Below are 24,740 nucleotides of genomic sequence, written 5' to 3'. Positions count from 1 at the left end.
GTGTATATGTATATACAAAAAAAATTATATAAAAATATGTGTGTGTGTGTTTACATAGCACAAGTATATACCAGTCTTTGACACTGTTGAGAAACTAACTGGCTGTCAGTGCTTCTCAAATAGCAAATGATGCGTTTTGATGGGAGCTCAGTCTAGTTGCCAAATAACAAGGGTTGTTCACCCTCCTTCTCTTTCTCCTCCAAACTCAGTATTTACTGTCTTTGTTGGCAGCCTCCACCTGGAGGCTCAGATAAAGTCTACCACTGCTCAGCGTTGAAACTCCAGGTAAATTGTTGAGGCAATGTAGGGAAACAAGCACTTTGCCCTATAGCATCTTTTTATCAATGGCATTCAGTCTCCAGGGCAGCATCTTCTGCATGAGTTAAAGTCACTCAAATTATAAGAGAAAAACCAGCAACAGATTGCTTGCCCTGTCATAGCAGCCTACTGCTTCTGTGCCTCAGGAACCAGGCGAATGCTTAGTTTCACTAAACCATTTGTATCTTTCTGAATTTAATTCAGCAACAATCTCAATCAAAGCAAGAAAGAGGCCTGAACTGTGTCCCCAGATCTGAACATCCCTAACTTTTTCTGTGGGAGGAAGCTTGGGAGTTCCAAATCAGAATCCAAGTTTCACAGCTGGGCAAACCAAACCACCAGTGTTTGAAATCCCGATCTTCATGTTGTGGTTTGGACAGACCCTCTAGCAGGAACAGGCGGTAGCGTGCTGTAGCCATGTGTAAATCAGTGTTTAAACCGAACATTTATGGAATAACAAAGCAGGCTTTCCCCACTCTCTCTACCCTCTAATAGTGAAGTAAAACAAGTAGAGCAGAGGATATATTGAATATATGGGCTGTTTCCTGTTTTAGTATGGTAACTTCAAAGTGAGGCTCTACAAGGAAGGGTTAATTTTTACATTCAAAAAGAGAGCATCAAATTTCTTAGCAAAGTCTTGAGAAAAATATGTTAACTATTTTTTGGATGGGTCCCATTAAGAAGCAATCACTCATTTAACTTTTGCAATTTCTTTCCAGATATTGATGAATGTCGGACTATTCCTGAGGCCTGCAGAGGAGATATGGTGTGTGTCAACCAGAATGGTGGCTATTTATGCGTACCCCGAACAAACCCAGTGTATCGATCACCATATCTGAATCCTTACTCAAATATTTATCCACCGCCCCCAGCACCAGGCCCTGTCCCTAACTACCCTACTGTTACAAGACCTCTGATGTGTCGATTTGGTTACCAGTTGGATGAAAACAATCAGTGTGCTGGTAAGTAGTAGAAATCTTTATTCTGTATTTTTATTTATATGAAAGCTTCTCTGACATTGCTGAAACAATTGTTCTGCAATTGTCCTTTTGTTATTGAATCACTCAAGCCCAGTATTTTGAAATTCAGCTACATTTGTTTTAAAGGATGGGAGCTATGTTTCATATAGTCATTATTCAATGCAAGCTACAGTATGATTTAGTCCTATTATTTAATCAGGAAACCCACTTTTATGAGAAAAGTAATGTTCTTATGAGATAAACAACCATCTGATGGCAGATGATTTGTCAGCACATCAAAGCCATGCCTTTTATGCTTATGATTATGTCCTAGAGAGAGACAATGGCCCTCCATTTGAAGTGTTAGATGGGGACTGAGGAAACCTTGTTTCGTTTCTTGGCCACATGTGACCTTGTTCAAATTTCTGGACCTCAGTCTTCCTCCTGTAAATGGTATAAATAAGAGTTGTTTCCTCCCACACTTTGTGTTCTTCACTTAGACTGTGAGCCCTTTGGAGCACATATGTTTCTTATCTAGAGGGTGGAACACAACTGGTTAGCACTACCATTGCTTTAATGACTTCAGCTGAGTCTGGAACTCCCTCGTTCGATGCAATGCGCAAACAAGTGGGGAAAGAATCACTGCCCCAGCAGAGCGCTGACGTTGTCTTAGCACATTGATATTTTCCAATCCCCAAAACAAAAAACAAGTGACACTATGAAAAATTTCTTGTGTTGGTAGTTTTTCTACTTTTGCATCTTTTGCTAGATTCAGATTCCACTTTTATAGCCTGCTTAACTTAGATATAAGCTGTTCCCGTGTTACTCAGATTTAAGGGAGATTTAGATTATATTCCTTTGGTTTGCTTGCTTTTTATAATGTCATGTTATGAAGGAATTGAGAGAAAATTTCTGAATCAAATGAAAGTAAATTCCACTGCCCAAAATATTTATTTTGATGCCAAACTTGGAATCAAAAGATCAGTATCAAACTGATCACTGGTGGCGGTTCAGGGTAAATGCTGGAGATGTAGCCTACAAGTCTACCACAAAGTTAATCTATAACCACTACTTATTTCTGTGTCTCAGTTATCCTAATGATAAAGTGAGGTTTTTATCCGTTATTACATGTAGCTAATTGTCTGAAGATTTTTATCAAAATCTTTTTTGAAATAAGACTCGTCTTTGACAAGAAAAAAGCCCAAATCACAGAAGATACAAGCTTTCCATAGAGAATTTTGCCTGTCTTTAGACTAAGGAGCTGCACTTAACTCGGAACATTTCTTTTTTGAATGCTGCTGCAGAACAACGCAAGAGCTAAAACTGACATGTCTTTTGGGTTGATTCTGCCCTATTGTCTGAAATTTCTGGCAGGTCTTGGTTTCAGATGATGTACTTTGATTCCTTCCCTAGTGAGGAGACCATGATGCTTCACAGGAGCTATGAGAGTCTAGATGTAAATTCAGCTACTTTGAGGCACATTTTTCTGTGTTTGAATCATTGCCCTCATTATGTTCCAAGGCGGGAAAAACGTATTTTCTAACCAGTGCTAATAGCATTACCTACTGAAACATTAAAAACCCTGCTTTTTTAATGAGGAGGTCTGGAATCCTGGGATAACTGATGAGTTTGCTGTAAAAATAATACTATCCAGTCCTTTGAAAATTGCAACTAGTCCTTCTCATCGTAACAAATTGATCAACCTCAGTTATCGACTAATTTGTAGGTTTCCAGGAATGTTTTCATTTTGCTAACTTTGATGTAGATGAATCAGGAAATGGGGTGGTTAGTGGAAAAGAAGTGCTGAAATCAAAGGGGAAATGAAACTCCTGTATTTTACTGTGTCTGGCCTGCTGCATGCGAACCATACTAATCAAAACAGGTGGATTTGGAAACTTTTACAGTGACCCTTCTAGCCTGCAAAGGGCATATATGTTCCTATCCATGCTGGCAGAAATGTGAGGACTAATGCTTTCTTCAGTCAGGGCTGTTCACTTCTGTCTAACTTTCAAATAGGGGAATTTAAATGTGAGAGAAAGTTTGGTGAATAGAGACATTAACAAGAATAGATGGGAAAGGACAGACTGCCATTTGAGTGGCACAGTTAGCTGTGAACAGTTTTTGAAAGTCTGCATCAGGTTTGAATCATATTTGTGTTAAAGGAAGAAAAATAAAACTTAAAGAAAACAAGACGTGTCAGAGCGAAGGGGTCTCTGCTGGGGTTAGATTTCATTTTTCATTTAGTGAAATCCTCTGGACACATTCACTGTTCTGATGCAGTATTTACTTTTGTATCTGTGTGCCCTAGGATGGAAAGTGTGGACACTAAGGGAAGTGGTACTAGTACATGTCTCACTACAGTGATGGTAGAAAGGCCTGATCCCCTGTTTTCAGGACCTCTGGTGCAGTTAACAGGGTGACATGCAGTTTCGTGCTTGAAGGCCTTGCAGACAAGACACCAGGGAATCTTGACAGGGTTCTCAGGAGCAACCAAAATTTTACCCAGGTTATTCAAGAAAGTCTGAATCACATGAATCTTGGCTCCATCCTATTATAAGCTAATTATAAGCATTGCTCATGTTAATGGTGTTTCAGTTGCTCTGTGCTTCCCTGATTGTCAGCATTCAGCATGCTTCTAGGCTATGAAGCCTGTCAAGGGTTAATTTTGTTGTGAAATGGTTGAAAAGGGTAAACTGGAAGCTATTTTGCCCAGTAGCTGAGAAACTATATAACTTACAGGTGGTGTTCTGGCACCACCTCCTATCACCTTCTTTCCAAATAAAATTAGTCACAGATATTTCCATTAGAGATGATGAGACTTTTTGCTATTGACTTCAGGGGAACCAGAGTTATTCTAATGCCAGTGTTTCTGAGAAACCTCCAGCTTTTAACAGAGTACACATTTTTTTCTGGTCAGATATGGGGTTACAGTCCTGGGCCACATTTTCTATTGCTAGGCCAACAGAAACCTTTACTTTCTCTTTGAATTCCAGTCAAAACAGCTTATTAAACACAGGAACCTTCCCTGGGAGATTTTCAGCCTCAGCTTTGAAGCACTGAGCTTGTTCAAGAGCCTTCCAAAGTGAAACAGGATAAAAATTTGATCTGAAAGCTGTATGAGATTTAATAGGCTCTCTTTTTGGGTTTTTTTTTTGTTTTTTTTGGTTTTGTTTTTTTTTTTTTTTTATCCCCCTCTTTGCTAGAGCTGACAGAAACATAGGAAGACTGTGAGAGGGTTGCTCTGTCCCAGCCTGGCATCTGGCCTGCCTGCCAGGGCTCCACGTTCCCTGGCTCTCAGAGGAATGTGTACCCCAGGTGGTTTAAATAACATTCCCCCTTCTGGGGCTGATATTTTCTAATACAGCAAAAAAGAAACATAAGACATTTTTCTCCCTTTCAAGCTTTTTTGGCCTCATCCTTTCTGGCCTGGATGGTCAAACACAGAGGTTAGGTGTCCACATCCCTTCCCCATCCTGTTCACCACTCAGTCTTAACAACACTCTTTTATCCCCAGATCTCCTCCTTTGTGAAAACAATACTTTTCCTAGCACAAGAGCCTCTCAAAGACACCTGTCAGTGACCATTTTGACCACTCCAGTGGCCTCTGTGTGGTGCAGAAGTAGCTGTAGACATTTGTGGCAACAGGCAGAGAAGTATTTTAATGATAATTACTTTTTAAATCTTTTTGTGGTTTTGATTCCTGATACATGGTATTTTTACCCCTGGAGTTGCTGAATGCTTTACATTTTGTATGTATAAACGTACTGTGTTTTCAACAGCATGAAGTCTGCGTGAACTCATTCCAAAGCAGGTTGGGATGATTTATATCCACAATTAACACTGGAATAAAAGACCACATACAGGAAAAAGCAAAGAACGTCTAGCACAAGAGCACTGCTTGAACTGTTTGTCTTCTAATGCTACTTCTCTATAAATACAGAATGGTTAGTCATAATAATGACTTTTTGTTCAAGGAACTTGGTCTAGTAACTGATGGCAAGATTAAACTGGAGGCGAGGGCCCATGTTCTTGCATTATACATTCGTCAGCTGAGAGCTCTTTCCAATTTCCCTTCACTCCACCTTGCTGTTTCCTGATTTACAATGATCTTTAAAACACGCCTCAGACAGATCCTTCTGGGCATTGTGGAAAGAACTGTAATGTGCGGGCTCTTATTTTTGCTTTCTCTCCCGTTAATGCACATACACAAAGTGAGGAGACGATGGGGGTGGGGAAGCATCTAAGAGGGTTGAATGGAGGGATCGGAGAAAGCAGACCGCAAAGACAGACAATTAGGAAAGGTATAAGCATAAGGCAAGATAAGTATGATCTAGAGAGAGAAAGGAGGGAGGAGGCCAGAGGAGTTAATGACAAAAATAAAAAAGACATCATCTTTATTTTTAAAACAAAAGCTAAAAGGGATAAACGTGAAAACAGAGGGAAATGGAAAGATCCTCTTTCCAAGTAAGAGAAAATTGTTCTTCAAGGCCTCATCTGTGGAGTAGTCATTGCTTCAGCTTTCCTCATTTCTCAAAAACTGCCAGGATCTCCTACATTCCCCACCTACAAGTCCCCCGTCCTACATTCATGGAGTGAAACTCCTTCCTTCAAAACATTACCTTTGCACAGATGGGTTTCAGATCATTATCATTTATACTCCAAGCATACCTAAAATGCACTTCCAAGCCTGCAATTGTACTGACTTGCCCTGTGTGCAACCTCATTAAAAACTGCCTATGCCTAGATGAGTTTTCAAGCAAAGTAAAGGAACAGATGTGCTTGTCTGAGAAGAGGGGAGGGAAAAGAAGACACAGGGAACTGAAAGGAGGTGCCCAGGTCTTGAGGCAGGCCCCTGGCTATGCTGGGGATACAGCCCAGAATTCCTTATCCAATGGTTTAGCCACTAAGTCAGGCTGCCTCCTAATAGTGACTTTTCTAGTGACCTCTTTGGGCATATAGAAACAGGAGGAAGAACAGGAGGGAAATGCAGCAAGGAGATTATGCCCTGGAAGGGGTTGTATAAAGGAAAAACAAATGGAATCCACTCCTGCCATTGCCTTTTTTAGTCCTATTTGGTTCAGCTTTGTGTCTTTTCTTTTTCCTCTTGGTCTGTGAGACAATCTCTTTGGCTATTCCAGAGGGCCAGTTTCTGAAGCCTATGCATGGTCCCTGTTAGAGCAGCACTGCCATCATGTCCAAATTAACTAAAAAAAAAAGTAAGATTGCAGGAAAATAGGTTCTGCAAGAGGTTGAGGGCAGCTTCCTGAAAGGATATGTAATTGATGATAACTCCTGATTAAATTAAGGGCCATGATGTGTAGCCTTTGTTCATAAGATGCTCAAGCTGCTGTCACAACAGAAAAGTTGCCTCTGAAGCATCTCAAGAAGAAGCTATAGTTGGTGGCTAAGGCCTGGGTTGGAGGATTTTTCATTTAGTTCTTGACTTTGCCATAGATAAATGTGCTGGGTATTTTGGGGCTTCAGGCCATTCTGTGTAAACTCAAATCACAGAATCATAGAATATTAGAATACCAGTTTGGAAGGGACCTCAAGGATCATCTGGTCCTACCTTTCTGGCAAAAGCATGGTCTAGACAAGATGGCCCAGCACCTTGTCCAACTGAATCTTAAAAGTGTGCAATGTTGGGGAATCCATTGACTTCCCTGGGGAGATTATTCTAGTTGCTGATTGCTCTTGCTGTGAAAAATTTTCCTCTTTTGTCCCATCAGAATCTCCCCAGGATTAATTGTACCCATTACCGCTCATCTTTTCCATGTGATTCCTTGTAAGAAGGGTGTCTCCATCTTCTTTGTAGCCATCCTTTAAATACTGGAACTCGGTGATAAGGTGTCCCTTAAGCCTTCTTTTCTCAAGGCTGAACAAGCCCAGTTCTCTCAGCCTTTCCTCATATGGCAGGCTTCCCAGTCCTTTGATCACCTTTGTGGCCCTCCTCTGGACCCTCTCCAGCCTGTCCACACCTTTTTTTGTATAGCAGGGACCAAATCTGAGCACAATATTCCAGGTGTGGTCTGACAAGTGCTGAGTAGAGTGGAATAATGACTTCTTTAACTCTGCTGGTGATGCCTTTGTTGATGCAACCCAGCATCCTGTTGGCTTGTTTTGCCACAGCAGCACATTGTTCACATGTTGAGCTTGTCACCACAACCCCCAGGTCCCTTTCCACTGAGCTGCTCCCCAGACAGGTAGATCCTAGCTTGTGCTGCACTCCTGGATTATGTTTTCCCAGGTGCAAGACCTTACACTTGTCCTTGTTGAACTTCATAAGGCTCTTGTTAGCCCACTCTTCAAGCTATGAATAATATGAATAATAATTCATTTTCAGGATTGTACCAAGTAGATGATAAGTGCTGAGATAACCCCCTGACAAGTATCATGTAAAAATATGTAAGCAGGAGAAAAAAGGCCCAGTTTAATAATACTGCAACAGTAAAGCTCAAAGTGAGACACGTGGAACTTATTTACTTCTCTAGTGCACTAAGCTGGTTGGAAATCACTGGGCAATTTTGTCTATGTTTCTGCATAGATCAGAAGAAAGGGGAAGTCCCAGAACTTTATCAGTATCTCCCATGTACTTCAGGAATACCTGTGCTATAAAAGTTTTTAGTGGTTATTTGATCCTGGAGTTTTTCAGTCACCATCTATTTATGCTGTGTTCATTTCATGCTTTAGCACAATTCAAGATGGTTGACCCTTGATTATCTAATATAATGAGGCTAGACAAGCCAGGTAAAATAAAGACGTGGAAAGTACAAACTATGTGCATTAAGACAGAAGACCATATGCCCGGCAACTAATGGAAGAAGGATCATTAACATCACAGTGTACAGACATACTTAACATAGCCCTGTCCCATGGGATAAACCTACATTTTACAGCTCCAGTCAAACACAACTATAATTCTTTTGGGTCCAGCCTCAGTGTTTCTCATCTGATGGCCTGATCTATTCACAACCCCAACAACTTTCATAAAGGTAATCACTAGTTGACCATAAAATATTCATGAGTAAAAAGTTACCTCTGAAAACACTCAGAGCTCCTTCCTCCCCCAGGAAACCATTGCACCAGCACAGAGGATGGGCTGGGGCTGAGGAAAGGCAAGATGCAGCTAGTCCTTACAGTAGGGTCGCTCAGTAGGGTCATTCCTACAGAAATTTGACCATCAATAAATGTATCCTTCCCCAGCAGAATTTACCAAGGAGAATTAGGGTGGAAATGATGCTTTTCACTGAAGTGAATCCATTCATGGTGGAGGAGTAGGCTTGATAAAAAAGGTTGCTGTATATATCTGTCTGTAGCAGGGTAAACTGAGCCTTCTGTGGCTTGGATTATTCCTTCTTTCATTCCTAGTTAAGTGCAGTGTGGGAGGAGTACAGTCTGGTGGTTAAAGCACAGGCGAGTGGTTTGTTTATTTGTGAAGCTTCTACAAATCACAAAGAAATGAGTAAAATTGAACCAAGAAATATAACATGCAAGCCAAGAAGGCTGGCATGTTATTAAGAAAACTGGTATTTCTGTGTACTGGAATGAAAAATAGCAGACTCCTGGGTATGGCAAAGTGTAACAGTAAATGCAAGTCCATCATTCTGCATGTCAGTGCCTTTCAACTGTCACTGACCAACTGTATTTATGTATGTTGATGTGAGAAGGGAAAATAAAATAAACAAAGCGACAGTATAGCCACACCTGAACTTGACTGAACTAAAGTCATATTGGGTATATAGTTGGAAAGTCAACTGGAAACCAAAAACTCTTAGACCTCTGATTATGGTCCCCATTGACTTTGGTGAAGATTTTAGGATCTTGGAGCAGAAGTTCTTGCAGTGAATTTATTAGGTTTAAGTTAATTTTTCTTGAGCCTAAGATCAAGTTTGGTACCATATTTTCCTCCTGCCAGACTCCTGATACCATGATAAGGGTTTCCTAGACATTGTGAGGGAAGACTAGACAGCTGGTCAGAAGATCGCCTTATGATTAAAAACAGTGGCCACCAGGAGTGTTTGAATTTGCTTTCAACTAGCTTGAGCTAAACTGTTTCTGTCTGTGGAAGTGTCTTCACCTGATTATTAGGGGTGATTAAAAGTTTTCTGGTTTCTTCTGGTTTTTTACTGAGGCTGGGAGCCAGGAGAAAAGAACAGTAGTATATGGAGGGGGATATCTGAATAAGAATGTGTCATATTACAAAACATAACTGCTTTGTATGCAGAAATGGAGCATAAGTACAAAAGGGACAATGTCCATGTCTTGTTAGATGTGCAGGCCACAGTCCAGACTCAGGAAGGTTAAAATCTCTCTAGACTGTGACCTCTCTATATTTCATGATGTGCTTCACTTTTCCTCTTTCTTGGAATTGTATGATACTTTGCTATGCAAGGTGACACAAACGCAGGAATCCCATGTCCCTTGCACTTTGTAGGCTCCAGAGGGAAAGGGTATGCAAGGGAAAGAGGTTTAGCTGATACTCTGGGTTTTGGTTGGTTTAATGGCCTTGGTTAAGCTTGGTCTCTGAATTGGGGGTTATTGTTCACTGGGCTCTGAGCTAGATAATACATAGACTTCAGCTGTCATCAAGAGCTGGTTGGCAGGAGGTTATATCTGACTCACTTCAGAGGAGCAGTAATTATGCCCAGTCTGCCATATCCTCAGGCATGTGCTGGCCAGGGCAGGGCTCTCACCCCTGCTACTAATCTCTGAATGATTCCTTAGAGTCACTGCTAACAGTGGTTTGATACGTCGGGCTTTGTGGCTGCCTTGCCTTTATTATGTCTTACTTCCAGGGATTTTAGCAGTTCCAGATCAGTTAAAGCCACTATGTACCGACTGTCTGCTCTGGAGCAGATTTCGTGAGCTTTCCTTTGTGGGATAGCTGTCATGCAAGGCAGTCCTGCCAACTAGACAATTACAGGGCTTAAAAGAAAATTAAGTCACTTAACAGTGCTGGAAGACTGACAGACTTCATGAGTATCCTTCCCCAATCCATTGGCTCTGTGACTTGTTCTTCTCTTGTTTTCCTATGGGTGTCTGTTTTGGCTGTGGATGAGAGTCCATGCCTAGCTTTCTGGTGAGACCTTCAGGGGCTTTGGTTGCATGAGTGACACCTTCTCTACCTCCCTGTGGCATAATATAAAGAGTTCAGTATGTGATAGAGTGTCTCACCTTACCTGGAAGGCTTATTTATTTTCAGCGCCCTTCATAGCACCAGCACTCTGTTCTTTTGCATATATCTGCAGCACCCACAGGGCCTAGAGATGGCAGTATTCTCAATGACTTAAAAGTCACCATTTTTCTTGGCATCTCCCTTATATTTTTTGGGTCAGCTTTGTTTCTTTTCACTTGGTTCCAGTCTGAAATTGGCTATGGTTGTATGTCACAATGAAGATGTTAAGCCAAAATATATAGAAAATATGAATTGGCTCCTTTGCTAATATAAATCAGCCAGATGGACCATATGTTTTGCCAGACTCTATAGGCAGAGGTAATGTGCTGGCATTGCTCCTTTGTCTTGTCCCTAAGACACCGAACCCATGACAGAGCTGCCACACAGAAATAGAAAAGCTGCCTGATATTGTGTGGAGTTTAACATGCTCTGACCCCTTCATTTGGCAGTTGACTGAATTCCCATTTTAGTACTTCAATGACATAAGAGAATTTTTCAAAGAAAATAATCCTACCAGAAGATGAATGGGAGTTATGCGTCACCAGCCCAGTTCAGGGGAGTAGTTTCAGCATTCTGCCTCTTGGCTGGGAGGTGCTGCCCATTGGGGATGACAAGATGCACTGAAGTCCATCTTCAGTTTTAACACCAGCAAAGCCCTCTCTGCTTCTAGTTCTTTTCAACCATGAGTCATGGTTGCAGGTGCCCTGCGGTATAAGGCTATGCTGCAGTGTGAGAAGAAGGATGGTCCAGATGACAGGGCAGTAGTAGAAGTGACATGACAGCTGAAATGAAGGCCCAGGTCCCCAAAGCTTGGTTAGGTCCCTTACTCTCACTGACTTTCATCCTCAGTGGAAGTTTAGCATGTAAATGCCTGTTGATCTGGCTGCCAGTGTGACCTCAGATGTCTTTACTCAATATTATTTTCAGAATTGACTACTTATCTAAGGAATCTCAATATCTGAGCAACCAGATGGAAACCCTTGAGGGGTCTAGAATCAGGCAGAGGCCCTCAGCACTTTCTGAAAGTCATTGTATGTATGGTGTCTTCATTTGGGCACTTGCAAGTGTGTATGTACACATTTGTAAGTCCTGGAAAACTTTCTTATCTTTTCCATGGCTCAGCTCTACATCAATAACATGCCACTACAGTGAAAATAAATCTGTGTTCATGAGGCATTCAGATGCTGAAAATACAAGTGCTTCAGCTAACCAGGGAGAGCCTAGGAGGAGGAGGAGAGGAGTGCATCATAAACTTGCAGGGTCTGAATGAATCCATGATCTACTGCTTGGTCTGACACTAACTGTATTGTTTGGTTTGGGTTGTTTTGTTTTTCCACAAAAAGAAATAATTTTAATGTCTGCTTTCCTCTAATATTTTGATCTTGTTTCCATTTTCTTTTTTTTTGTGAAGTAAAATTCTTGTTTTCCAGCCAGCCCCCTGAATAAATGAAGCATTAGCTGGTGAGGCAGTAAAATTTCTTGTTGGATCAAAGGCATTAACTGCTGTTGTGGTACAACCCCAACATATCTCTAGGTGACACAGAAGTCTAGGGACACAGAAGTCTAGAAAAGCTACAACTTTTATAGAAAAAAAGCCACAACTTTTCTAGAAAAGCTACAACTGTGGTTAAAAATTAAGAGACTGGAAACCCAGCAGTAGATGAAGAGATAACATAACACATGACTATCTGATGGAAGATGAGCAGTAGAAGGCAGTGATGTCAAGAGCAGTGTAGCATGGGGCAGTTTCTGAAAGCTACTAAGACTTCTCATCCCATAACAGTGAGGGAATAGTCCTTCAGTATAGTCTACTGAGTATGGAACTAACTTGCTCACATGGTGTAAGTACTTTACTACCAGATAAATGTAGATAAGTTTATGGAAATCTCAGTATAGAGCAACAGTAAATTGAGGGCATTACTTGGAGGCTGACCCGATTAAAAGAGTTAAGTATATTGTAAAGCTTAGGGTGAGATGACAGGAATTGGAACTGTAAATGTCAAAGAAGCAGAAGGTGTGTATGGTGGTGGTACAAAAAAAAAAAAAAAAATTATTCCTGGATAGGGTATAATTTGCTGAAATGAGGGAAAATTACTTTTAGACTGAACATAGCAAAGCCCCTTATGACAGTGTAGTGTATCAAGTTATACAAGGATACACTACGTATGGTGTAGTGGAGAAATAGTACAAAACATATCAGCAGAAGCATTTAAAAACTGCCTGCAATAATTGTTAGCAAGAAAGAGTCTTGCACAAGTTGGGGGTGGGATAGATGTTATCAGGTATCTTTAAGTTGCTGTATTTTTGAGTCCTTTGATGTATTTCCAGCTTCCAGTGTGCACAGAAGCACAAAAGAAAACCATTTGCTTTATCTAACACTGCAGAGAAAAGCTCATAGCATGGGTAAAAGCCTCCACCCATTAAATAACAGTTATTGTCAGTATGGTGGAGCAACGCAAAGCTGAGACAGCTTAAATGGGTAGCCTGACATCCCCTTTCTGAAGAAGAAATCTTGGAGCAGTGCAGGGTCAGTTTGCCAGACTGCCACTCCTTACTCTTGGAGCAGCAACTGGGCCAGGGAGAGGAGATGTGGTCCAAAAGCTATAGCATGTTGCTAATTTCCTGCTATCACAACCTCTGTGGGGAATCCCAAACCAGGCATACACTAGAGCAGCCTTGGATCATAATCATGTATGTCAGGCAGACTACAGCAATATATACAATATCTGTGTCCAGCAAATCGCTAAGTACTGCATCTGGAGCTTTAATTCAGAAGGAGATTGAAATTATTTTAATTAAAAGCAGGGCTGGCTTTGTGATGGAATAGCCCAGAACTGTGCATTGACAGCTATCAATTGGTTTCATGCATTCATCCCAAAAGACTGTAGCATGCCAGCTTTAGGAAGGAGGTGTTCTTCCCCACTAAATCAGTGCTCTTTGAGGATACGGTTTTGTAAAAACCTGTATTATGTTATTCAGGTTTTACATTGCATTTTTGGACAAAATTCTCAGTGAAATCAGTGATTTTTTAAATTATTTTTTGGCTTGTAACATGTAAATTTGGCTCATTGACATTTTCAAAAAGTTTAACTACTCATAGATGAAAAGTGGCATAAGAGAATAAGACTTTTTTTACAGGGTTACACATAAGACTTACAACTCTGCCTATGATTTTAAGTGAAAAAAGTGAAAATTTTATCTCCATATTCCCCAGGCAATTTTGAAAACCTGAGTGTAGACTTAAGCCCAGAGACCTATGGCATAGATGTGTCCTACATGGACTGGAGAATACCTCTAAATGTAATTAGAAGCTTACAACTGCAGTATATGTATTAATGGCCCAGGAGGTCATATGCATTCTGAAGCTGATAAGGGATGTATATTGTCACAAGATACAAAATATCATCACACTCTGCTCCTCCAAAATGTCAAGCTGACATCTAGAAACTTGGGACATGAAACCATTTCAGAAATACGTGATCCATCTGTGGTTCATTCGCTCTGACCTAGGGCAGGATGTGAAACACTGAATTAAGCACTGCCTCCAGTATTTGATTGGAGATGATTAGAAAGACTACAAATCATAAAATGCTAATCATGCTAAGAATTTGCTAGGTATGCTTCTGTGCTGGAGGTTGTACCTTCTAAAACATGCCTGCTCTCTTGCATGACTGAGTATGACCAGAGGCCTTGTGGTTATAAGGGTCTAATAAATGAAATTATTATGATAAAGAAAAAAACATAATCTAGCTTTTCACTAGAGCAGGCACACATGATGGAAAATTCACTGGGATGTGCCTTCTGAAGAGTAAGAGCAGGGGTTTGCTCCAGGAATAACCAGAGACATTAAGTGTTCCTGCTGGTTGGAAACATTGCCTTTTTTGTTTATTTATTTACTTCTTTTTTTTTTTTTTTTAAATACCTAAACAGAACATGTTTTTTCAGGCCAGGCTACTTGGAATTGAACCATTTGGCTTGGGAATGCTCAATGTGAACATGTGTCTTTCTGAACTTTCATGGATACTGTGAGAGCTGGTGGGACTGCCTGTGACATTGGTAATATGGCTGGCCACATGTTCAGCTGTCAGCACTAGTTGGCAATTTCTGAATTCTGGTGCAAAGAAGGTAGACTTACCTTCAAGCTTTGGGGACAAAAATATGCAGATCTGCATGTGTGAGTAAGGCAGTCCTGGTTCTAGCTGTGTTTGTACAGCATCCAATGAAATAATTCTCCCACCTCAATGGTTTCTAGTAAATTAAGCAGAGATTCACAAAATATTACTGCTGTGATGAACTCCACTGATAACAAGGTTTACGATTAATCTGTATATGCAAGCATTCTAAGTATTTTCTCTTAGCTACCTCCAGGAGAGAGTTCAGTGTGCAGTGGATTCCTGTTGCCTTCACAGGCACTCAATTCTCCCAATCATACCGGTTCCCTGGTATAAAAAAGACATGGGCATACAGAAGGGTATCCAGCAAAGGACCACTATGGTGGTTAGAGGGTGGGAGCACATGATATACAAGGAGAAGTTGAGAGAAGTGGGTTTACTCTGCCTTAAGAAGATGAGGCTGGTGAGGCAATTTTATTGTTTGTTGTCTTCAACTGTCTAATGTGAGTGTGTGGAGAAGATGCAGCCAGATTCACCTCAGAGGTGCACATGGACAGGAAGGGGCAAAAGTTGCAAAATGAGAAATTCTTATTAGATATAAGGAGAAATGTTATCACTGCGAAGGTGGCCAAACACTGGAACAGAGGTTCACAAAGTTTGTGGCTAAAGGTTGTATCCTTGGAGAAATTCAAACCTCAGCTGGAGAAGGCCCTGAGCAACCTGACTGAATTGCCCTTGCTTTGAGTAGAGGCTTGGACCAGATGACTTCCAGAGGTCAATTCCAACATGTCTTGTGCAATGGTTCTGAAGTGCAGGTGCCTGTGTCTGATACTGGTTCTAGACTTTAATTTATCTAAGACTTCCATAAAAGGAAGGTGATATTCTCTTTGTCACATGTACTTTGAGTTTTAGCATTGAGTTTAAAGTGTTGTAAGATCTCTAGATGGAAGCTGATATAGTGAAGTAGAAGCAATATTCAGAAGTGAAGGATTTTATTATCAGCGTTTCAGTAGAGTGAATCTTGAGTTTCATGGAGTGCAAATTCAGTCAAGACCATCCAGATCAACACATCTTTATGCCAGGATCAGTACAGGGGAAGAAGATCTGGCCTTATCTCGATTGATTTATTACTGACAAGTGGGGTCCAGGACTCCTGCAAGTGTTAGGTAACTTTTACCAGAAATTTTCTTTGCTGCAGTTTCAGCCTCACATCGTCCTTCCTGGGAGTTTCACAACCATCCAGAACCTGTTGTGGTCCTGCTCAAAACTGGCAGTTCTTGGGGCTAAACAAAACCCAACTTTCTGCTTCTAAAGGCTCAGCACATCTGCTCTGAGGGCTTGCTATCTCAGGATTTCACACATCTTGAAAGTTACTGTCTTAATTTATGCATTAAAGGTAACTGAATGGCTTTTAAAACAAGAGAGAGAAAGAAAGGGGAAAAGCCCTTTGAGATTAAACACCTCTTTTTCCAGGGACCCATAAACTGAGAGTAAGGGGAGCAGGAGAATTGCCAGTAGACATCCACATCACACACTAATTGGAACAAAGTAAAGCTCCCATATCCACACAGTTTTCGTTTATCCAGGAAGGTTTGCAACCCAGTTGGCCAGCAGCAATTTTTGGAACATTGCAAGCAAATGTAGCTCAATCATTATAAAACAGTGAATGCCAAATCTGAGTTAAAGCCAGTTATTTGAGATGGGATTATAGGCATTTTCCAATGATCACCACCACAGAAATAAATAAATAGATGGCTTGCTATGTATACACTCAAAGGGGAATACTGCCCAACATGCATAGCTCTTTGCTATTAACAGTAATGAGGACACAGCTGTCTGAGCCTAGAAGCCAGTATTTGCAGAGGATAATTCTCAAAGATTTTTCTTCTCTGGCTTTTGTCCACTACCCATTCTTTGCTTACAAAAGAGCCCAAAAGGCCCTAACATTTATACAAGAATTACCTTGGCTTTGTGGTGCTTTTGACATTGTTATAAGGCGTGCTGACACATGGACAGATTTGAAACTCAGATGAAATATGAAAAACAATTTTCTCCTCTGATAAGCTCCCCAGTGCCCTTAGTGCCAAGCATAACACTCTTTTCATAGTCAATCACGACAGCTCCTAGAGCAGCTGGCAAGGGTTGCTGCCATGGGCAGAGATCTGAAGCTCTCCCTTCCTAAGAAGAACTTCTAACTCCCACTGCCTGCAGAGCCTGTGGCTGTGCCTGGGCAGACTAGTGATGTGAGTGTTGAGTCACGTATAACTGGTCAGCTCTACAGAGCCTTTAAAGCAAATATAAAACTGACCCACTGTCCAGACACACATTCTGCAAGCCTTGTTAGTGCAGCCAGGCTCTTTTCTTTAGTTTATCAGACAGTTTCAGGGAATAAGGTCTTAATTTCCTGGAGGAAGACAAAGTACTGTAGTCTCACTGCATGTGTGTTTGACTCATGCAGTTCAAGTGACGTGAGGCAATCTACAGCCATGACACCTCTGACTGAAGCCTCCTTGCATGCTCAAGCCAAGCAGCTTTGAATCCAGCCCATTCCTGAATTAGATGCTGGTGAGGATTGCTGAAGCTTTGTGAGAGTTAGTGGTGAATCTCATATTACTATTCCAGTTCCCCATAATGGAGATAACGTGTTTATATACATGCATGGGGTCCTCTTTTTTCACGTGTATTAAAGATTTCAAGGTATCCTGTGAGAGTGACTAGAGCATCCATACTGAATTCTCTCTAGGGCTATGCACATATTGCACACCTAGAATCTGTCTTGCATTTTCAGGTCTCCAATACGTCAGTCCCACATTTTTTTGCACATGCTCAAGCAATGGTTAAAGCTTTTGTCATGTTGCATGTCCAAAGTGGCAGCATTTTAATGGAAGAAGCAATCCTTGCAATGAAAGTTTCTGTTATATCCTGCAGGTGGATATCTGCATCCCTTTGTTTTCATTGCGGCTTTAATTTCTGGATCCATTTGGATCAATTTCTTCTGTCGTATTAAAAGTAGGGCTGTTCTCCTCTTTACTAGTTATTGTGGTCTATTCACAGTCTCAGACTTCTTTAGCCTGCCAAAACACTTGGAAAAGGAGCTCTTAATGACTCAGTTAAAATGTACGGTCAAGAAGTTCACTTATTAGAGGAAATGTAAACTGACCACCAATTGGCTAAACCAGCTGGCTGGACTATTTGTGCTAGTGATTTCTCAAAGCTCCCTGGGGAGCAAAAGTGGGAATAGCAGTTCTCTTCTTTTAGTTCTCTCATGCTCTCTACCCTAACAGAAAAGTCTTTGAAAGAATTCATTGGAGAAGACGCTAATAGGATTTCACAGACATGTTTAAAAGCTTTATAAATAGTGCTTTAAACTTCTACATTTCTAATATATTCCTTCTCACAGTGTTTTTTTTAAACTATCTCATAGAATTGCAGAGAAAATACACAATTCAGCCATAGAAAATTCACTTTTTCAGTGTTAGTGGTTCTATTCCTTGAAATTTTATAAGCCTTCTCTAGAGGTTCTTCCATGAGACTGTCTCACATTGTGCAGCAAAGGGGGACTGTAAGGACCATTTGCCAGAAGATTGTTTTAATTTCTTAGTGTGCATTTCCTGGCTCTGATTGCACATCTTTTTCGCTTCCATTGCAATAGAAAGTGTCACTTACATAACATCCCAGCAGCTGGGAGTATTCTCAGTAAGGGCTCACTGGCTCCTCTCACCAGCCTACCAGCATATGGTACCCCAGTGTAGCATATGATCATACAAAATAGGTGATTTTGAGAAATGGGTAGTACAGCCATAATGCTTCATTTATTCAGCTGAAAAATACATTTCCTGCTGATAAAGATGAAGCCATGTTGAGCAGCAACTGCTTGGTATCTCCTAATTCAGCAGGTTTGGTGTCATCAGCGGGATGCTAACACATCTCTAGCCCACTCCAGCAGGGTATTTGGGTCACTCTTGTTCTGCTGTACCATAGCTACTTAGAATAGTGTAAGTGCAACAGGGAAATAACTGAGATTCCCAAATCACATGCACTGACCATGAATTTCATAAGTTGTACAGAACCTGCAACAGGAAATCATGGATTCAGAGAGTACAGTTATGCTCCTGTCCATGTTTAAGCAAAGCCCTTAATTGAAATCAGTAGTCTGTCTCATTTCTGATCCCAGAATTAACATGCAGACTGTGCATTTGTGCAAAAGCTCTCATGTGACACCAGGAATCCTCCACACAACCAGGTGTGATCATGTGCCAACAGGGAGCACTGGGGACTGGTGGGAGTGAGGAGCTGTGGCCATGCAGGTGATGCCAAGTGTATGAACCATGCACAGGTCTGTTCTGAGCAGAAGGGGAAGAGGCTACTGCCCCTTTTGTCCCCTTGCTATGCACTTATCTGCATGGCTGTCCTATAAATCTCAATCACAAAAGCAGGACTAGAACTGTGCTCCAAGTGCAAAGTCCTTTCACAGTTTAGCTGTTGTTTATCATCTTTGAGTAATGTTAAAAGTGTACTAGCTAAGGAAGGGCTCAGATAGCTGGCAAGAGATCTAGAACCTGTGACAAATGTTGAGCAATTTTCAGACCAGGCAGAAGGAGCAGCATTACAGATTCATGCCTCACACTATTCGGTATCCACTTCCAGACTGACCATCTATGTGAAAAAAACACTTTAATCTATTGTTTAGAAATCGACCAATAACATAATGCATATGGGATGCAGATAGAAAATGGATTCAGCAATCAACAGCCAGTCCTCAGACACTGAAATATGCAATTAAACAGGTGTTTAGGGAGTTGATCTTGGATTGTGTCCAAGCTCAGCAGGGTCAGTCATCCTTGGAAAAAAACACTGACCCCACACAGCAGCAGTTTGAATTTGGCTTCAGTCTGCACTTTAGGAATGTGGCATTGTTATTTCTCCCCTTTTCTTATCAAATGTAATTATCTTGAGAAAAAAAAGTTTTGAGAAAACATGTGATTTCACTGAGTAAAAATCTACTACTGAAGAAATTATTTCTCAGTGTCCAAATAAGGAGTGGGGGAGAAGTTTGGGGAAAGTGCTCTGTTCCAAGTAATCTTGGAACTGATACCCATGTTACTGAACTTGGATGTTTAGTCCTGGCCTGCAATTATTCCTATAAAAAAATAGACATCCAATCTTTGTATTATTTTAAAATGGAGCCCTGGAGGTTATAAATGACTAAACGAGCTTCAGTGTTTGAGCAGACAGTGATTCTGGAATGAGCTTGCAGCCTTGAGCGTCTCTGCAAGAACTTTCTATCTCAAGAGCAGGGTGAGGTCCTGGGATTGTGATGGTACAGCAGGACTAAACAACAGTCAGAATAAAATAAAGAAGTAGGACCCCAGAATCACCCACACCTCCTAGCAGAAGGGGGAAGAAGACTTTCCATGGCAAACTTTTTTCAATCTGCAAGACTTGTGCTCTCACAGCTGTCAAACTTACTGTGTTGAACTCTGTGGTGCTAATGGCTCTCAAATAATCACGACGGCAAAAATATACCCACTTTTGTCAATCGTTGATCAAAAGAAGGAAACACAGCCATAGCTACTAATGTGACCCACAGAAATTTGTGGCATGATTATCAGAATTCATTACTTAAGAAAGGAAGTCATGCATGCTAAATATGTTCCAAATAGAACAAAATGTAACAGTCCATCTGCGAAACAGCGCACATTGCCAAAAGCATATTGTCTTGGAAATCTGCTGTCCACATTGGCTTCCTTCTTGAATACAGAGTCCAAGCAGAGTTTCTCTTCTAATCGCCAAGGTCTCCGAGAATGTGGTTCTAGCTCAGAGATGATAAGTCCACATCCTCCCCTGATAGCTCTCTGTTAGGGGTTGTTACCACCTTGGCAGCCAGCAGGGAAAGGAGCTGTCATGGAGGGAATGGAATGGTCACAGCACCCTGAGCATGGACCATGCCTGTGGAGGGATAAGCATAGTCATGGGTCCCACCACCTTCAACACCAGTGGATGGACTTAAAAAGACAGTAGTCTCCCTTGTTCCTGAAGTGGCAGGTGCAAATCATCTCCTTGAGATGGAGCACCCTTGGTAAGCTGTTGTGTGGTATGTAACCACAGGCTCATAAATGGCAAAATGAAACTCATCAATATATTTATTTAACTTTTTTTTCTTTTAAAAGTAGCTTTTTGTCAAGAAAGTCTTTTCCTGAAGGACTCTGGTATTGTCTCTGAACTGATGAGCTAATCTTAAGGACTTTGTTTCTTCCTGTATTCTTTAATGCATAAAGTCCTGTTTATGCACAAAATCCTGGTTTTCTGAGCAGAAGAAAGACAGTGTCTTTGCTTACAGTTTTTGAACCTTGCCTTCCAGTGGGCAGGTACTTCCTGTTCCTCAATACCCCTGCTCCTTCTCCTCTTGTCTGCTGACTTTCTCCCCTGGCTTTCCACCTCTTAAAGTCACTTACCTTGCCAAACAATCTCCTAATTTCTGCATGCCCGCTTCCCCTAACCTGCACTTTAGTACTCTCTGGGCTCTTTGATTCAACAGATTGTCTGTGGTAATAACTTGGATTCTTCCTCTTCACCTTGCTTCATGCTTCATAAAGATGCAATAATTCTGTGTGTCCTGAAAAGAAGGTGGTTGGCATGCCCAACATCTTTAGGCTGATGACTCAACATCTTCTAGCATAAGAATGTTATCAACATTTTCTAAGTTTTACATGTTTTTTCTGCAGTTACTACAAACTTAGAGGTAAAATATCTCTCACTAAATATCAATTGATTGATAAAAGTACAAACAAAAAATGAAAAGTTGCACATGTGTACATTTAAATCTTTGCAAAGGAGAAATCACTTGGAAGAACTTTACAAATTTCTATCCCCATTTTCAGTAGTTTCACTGGCCAAGATAGATCTCCTAATGGCCCAGGAAATGAAAAAAGATGTAAGGTAAGCAAAAAATCTCATGTGTGGTGGTTGTGGATATAGATAAAAATAACTAAACATTGAATGATGTTAAATCATTCACTGAAGACTTTAAGACACCACTGTGACCACACAATGTGTATTTTTTGTGACACAGTCCATAGAACCTTACACAACAATTGGTTGTTTCAAGCACACTGTTTTTTGCTACAGCTTGTTTCAAAGAAGAAAATTGTTCAGGTGTAAGGCCCTAAAGTAAGGGAATGTCTACCTTGTGCTTTATTATGTTTTTCAGATGGTTAATCAGTAGTACTATTAAAGTTTGTGCCTTATTTTTAGTTTGAACTTGTCTTCTAAACACTGAATTTCATCCCATTGTCTTTTGCTAGCTTTAGTGATGATCTCCAGCTAAAAACTTTGTTTCCATGAAGATGTTTATAGATCACAGGCAAATATACCTTGAACCTTTTCTTAAATAGATTATTAAATGAAGCATTTTCTTGCTCCAAAACAAATTTTCATGACTTCGAATCATTCTCTGGAGATTTTCTGATCTCTTTGCAATATCACTTTTTGAAGTGTTGTCACAGAAATCTATTTCAGTAATTATTTTACTAATGCAATATACAGTGGTAAGAACAATTTCCTGTATCTACTCAGTGTTCTCATGTTTACGCTTGTCCTTTCAGCAATGCTGTGTCAGGAAAAGTTCACGTTCAAGTGATTATCTTTAATGACCCCAGAGTTATTTTCACGACCAACATTTTTCATTCAATATATGACCTTGCATTTGTCTGCCTTGAAATGCACTTTCAAATTTGCCCACTATACCTAGCAAATTATTTTTTTATATAAGAGTTCTCTTCACTTTTTAGTTCTTAATTCCACCAGCTTGTTATCCTCTGCATTTTATCCCAAATGTGGAAAACAGTGGACCAAAACCAGATCCTCAGGATCCTGTAGACACTCATAGCATGATTCCACATTTATGTTTGTCTCTTGAGATTTCTGGTCTCCTAGTTTTAGCCTCTTTTGTCTGAGCAGTACTGAATATGTCTGGTCTTAATTCAATGGATTAGAGTACTGGTTTTCTTTTTATGCTGTGATTTCTTGCGATATTATTGATACAAATGAGAGTGGACTTAGTCCTGCATTCTTTGTGGACATGAATCAGTATAAAAGACCACTACATCTTCTGATAAGAATTAGCCTCCCTGGTGAGATGGGTGGTGTGCTGCAGCTTGACATCTAAGTTTTCTCTCTGACTACTGACTATATTAATATGCTGCCCTGTTTTTTTGTGTGCATGACTTTTAAATTATTTCTTTTTAAAAAAATTTATGGGCAATGAATTAAAAATTTCATTCATTGTTCTATGATATGGCTAAATTCTAAAGAATCCAGGAAGACTAGTGCTAGCTTTTACAGATAATAAAACACAAAATAAGTAATTTGCATGCTAAACACAATTAGTTCATTTATTTATTTTGACATTGTAAATGATATCTCTCCAGTTACCAGGCATCCTGCCATCCATTAAAAATACAATCTGTACCAATAAAAACAAATCATCAGCACTTCACATCCCACAAAAGGCATCCAGTCAGCCAGAAATATAAAAAAATACTTTCTCCACCCTTCCAATCCCCAAATGAAACCCCATTGCCCCAGCCACCTCACCTCTGTCAAAATGTCAAGTAAACAGAACATCACACCCCAGGGTTGCTAGACCAAACCACCACAGCCGTAAATTTTTAAGGCAGACACACTGAGATAAGAGAGAGGGATGTGGTTAATTTTGGAGTATTCGGGCTCAGGCTCTTGCAGCAAGGATTTCCTGACAGATGTATATGGAGATGCTGCCTACCTATTCTCTCATTCAGTCAGTAAACCAAAGATCTTTAAAACTCATGGCTTCAAGCCATGAGGCTCTGTGTTCATTCTAGGTGGTATTTCTTAGGAGGGAGAGAGCAGTGGTCTGAATGGGCTGTGTCGTTGCCTCAATATTCAGTTAGGAAGTAAAAAAGTGAATTGTTCCCACTTCAGGTCAAATTTTAATTTCAGTCTGGACTTCTGCCTGAAATTCTGTCATTGGAGCTAGCTGTGGGAGCAGTAAGGTGAACCCCAACTGGAAGGGTGGATGAGAGGATATAGATGACTGCTAAGTTGATAGCACGTGGCAGCATAATCAAGAGCTGAGACACCCAGGGCCAGCATTGGCCAAGCACTCTTTGGCAAGAGAAGTTTTGAACAGGGGTCCATCCTGGCCTACCTTCGTTTTCTAGTGTGGTTTTAAGTGTTGAACAGCTGCTCTCTCAAAATCAGGAATCCTCTAAGGAGTCATCCAGAGTCACTAGTCACTTGGGAAAATTTGGATTTATGCAAAATGACTAGGTATGATCTTTAATATCCTCTTGTTTTCAAATGTAATTTCACAACAACAGTCCCAGTCCTATCTGTAAGGGTAAGAAGAGGTGTAGTAGCTAGAAGCTCTTTCAATTTGCCACTGACTGTGTCAGTAGTTCTCTCTGTTTCAGTAACTGCCGGAAACTTTGAGGTTCAATGCACCATTCAGGTAGAACAGTAACATTGTGACTAGCACAGGGTTTAGCTGAAATAGCCTTTGATGCCTCTGAGGTCTCCTAGTATAACATAATGCTTTCAGAATATTGATTAAGCTTTTACTTTAGATCTCATTAGCCAATGTAGAGGCTGCACAAAATTTCTGAAAAAGTTGCATCTTTAAGTGTTCATATAATAGGGACTGATTGTATTGGGCTACATGAAGAACTACAAGTCAGAAACATCTGTGACCTGTTCTTGCTTCTGTCTTGTTGAGTGATCACAGGCTAGTCCTTTACTTCCATAGTCTTGAATTTCCTGATTAAAATCCAGGGGCACTGACATTTACCACCAAGTGGGACATTGCAGGGTTTCATAGTACAGTTTGATTTGTGTTCGGATAGGAAGGCTGCAAATAAAAATGGACTAATTGTGAACGGGTTCTGTATATAAGAGGACAGGCCCTGCCCTGAATAGTTTTAGGTGCTAAACAGTGAGGGAGACTGGACTACGACAGAGATTTTGTTATCCCCATTTTTCAAATAGGAGGAAGGACAGTGGAAGATGAAGAGCAAGGATGAGTTCCCACAGGGTAAATTGTCAGCACATGAGTTACACTGTGGTTGCTGCACTGTGCCAGTTCCTTGTCCTGCATGATAACTACCAGGTACCTTAGTCTGTTTTCACTGAGGACAGATC

General features: G+C 40.7%; 1 protein-coding gene across 1 annotated transcript in view; it reads left to right on the top strand.

Annotated features, from left to right (window-relative positions):
* The window catches only part of FBLN5 (fibulin 5), a 52,905-nt gene that overhangs the window by 5,259 nt on the left and 22,906 nt on the right, over positions 1-24,740 (top strand). The window contains exon 4 of the mRNA XM_074868623.1: positions 1,038-1,280. Coding sequence (XP_074724724.1) covers positions 1,038-1,280 — 243 coding nt within the window. The remainder of the gene's footprint in view (positions 1-1,037; positions 1,281-24,740) is intronic.

This window comes from Strix uralensis, chromosome 4 (genome assembly GCF_047716275.1).
Source record: "Strix uralensis isolate ZFMK-TIS-50842 chromosome 4, bStrUra1, whole genome shotgun sequence".
Lineage (NCBI taxonomy): Eukaryota > Metazoa > Chordata > Aves > Strigiformes > Strigidae > Strix > Strix uralensis.
This window is presented reverse-complemented; position numbering and strand designations above follow the sequence as displayed.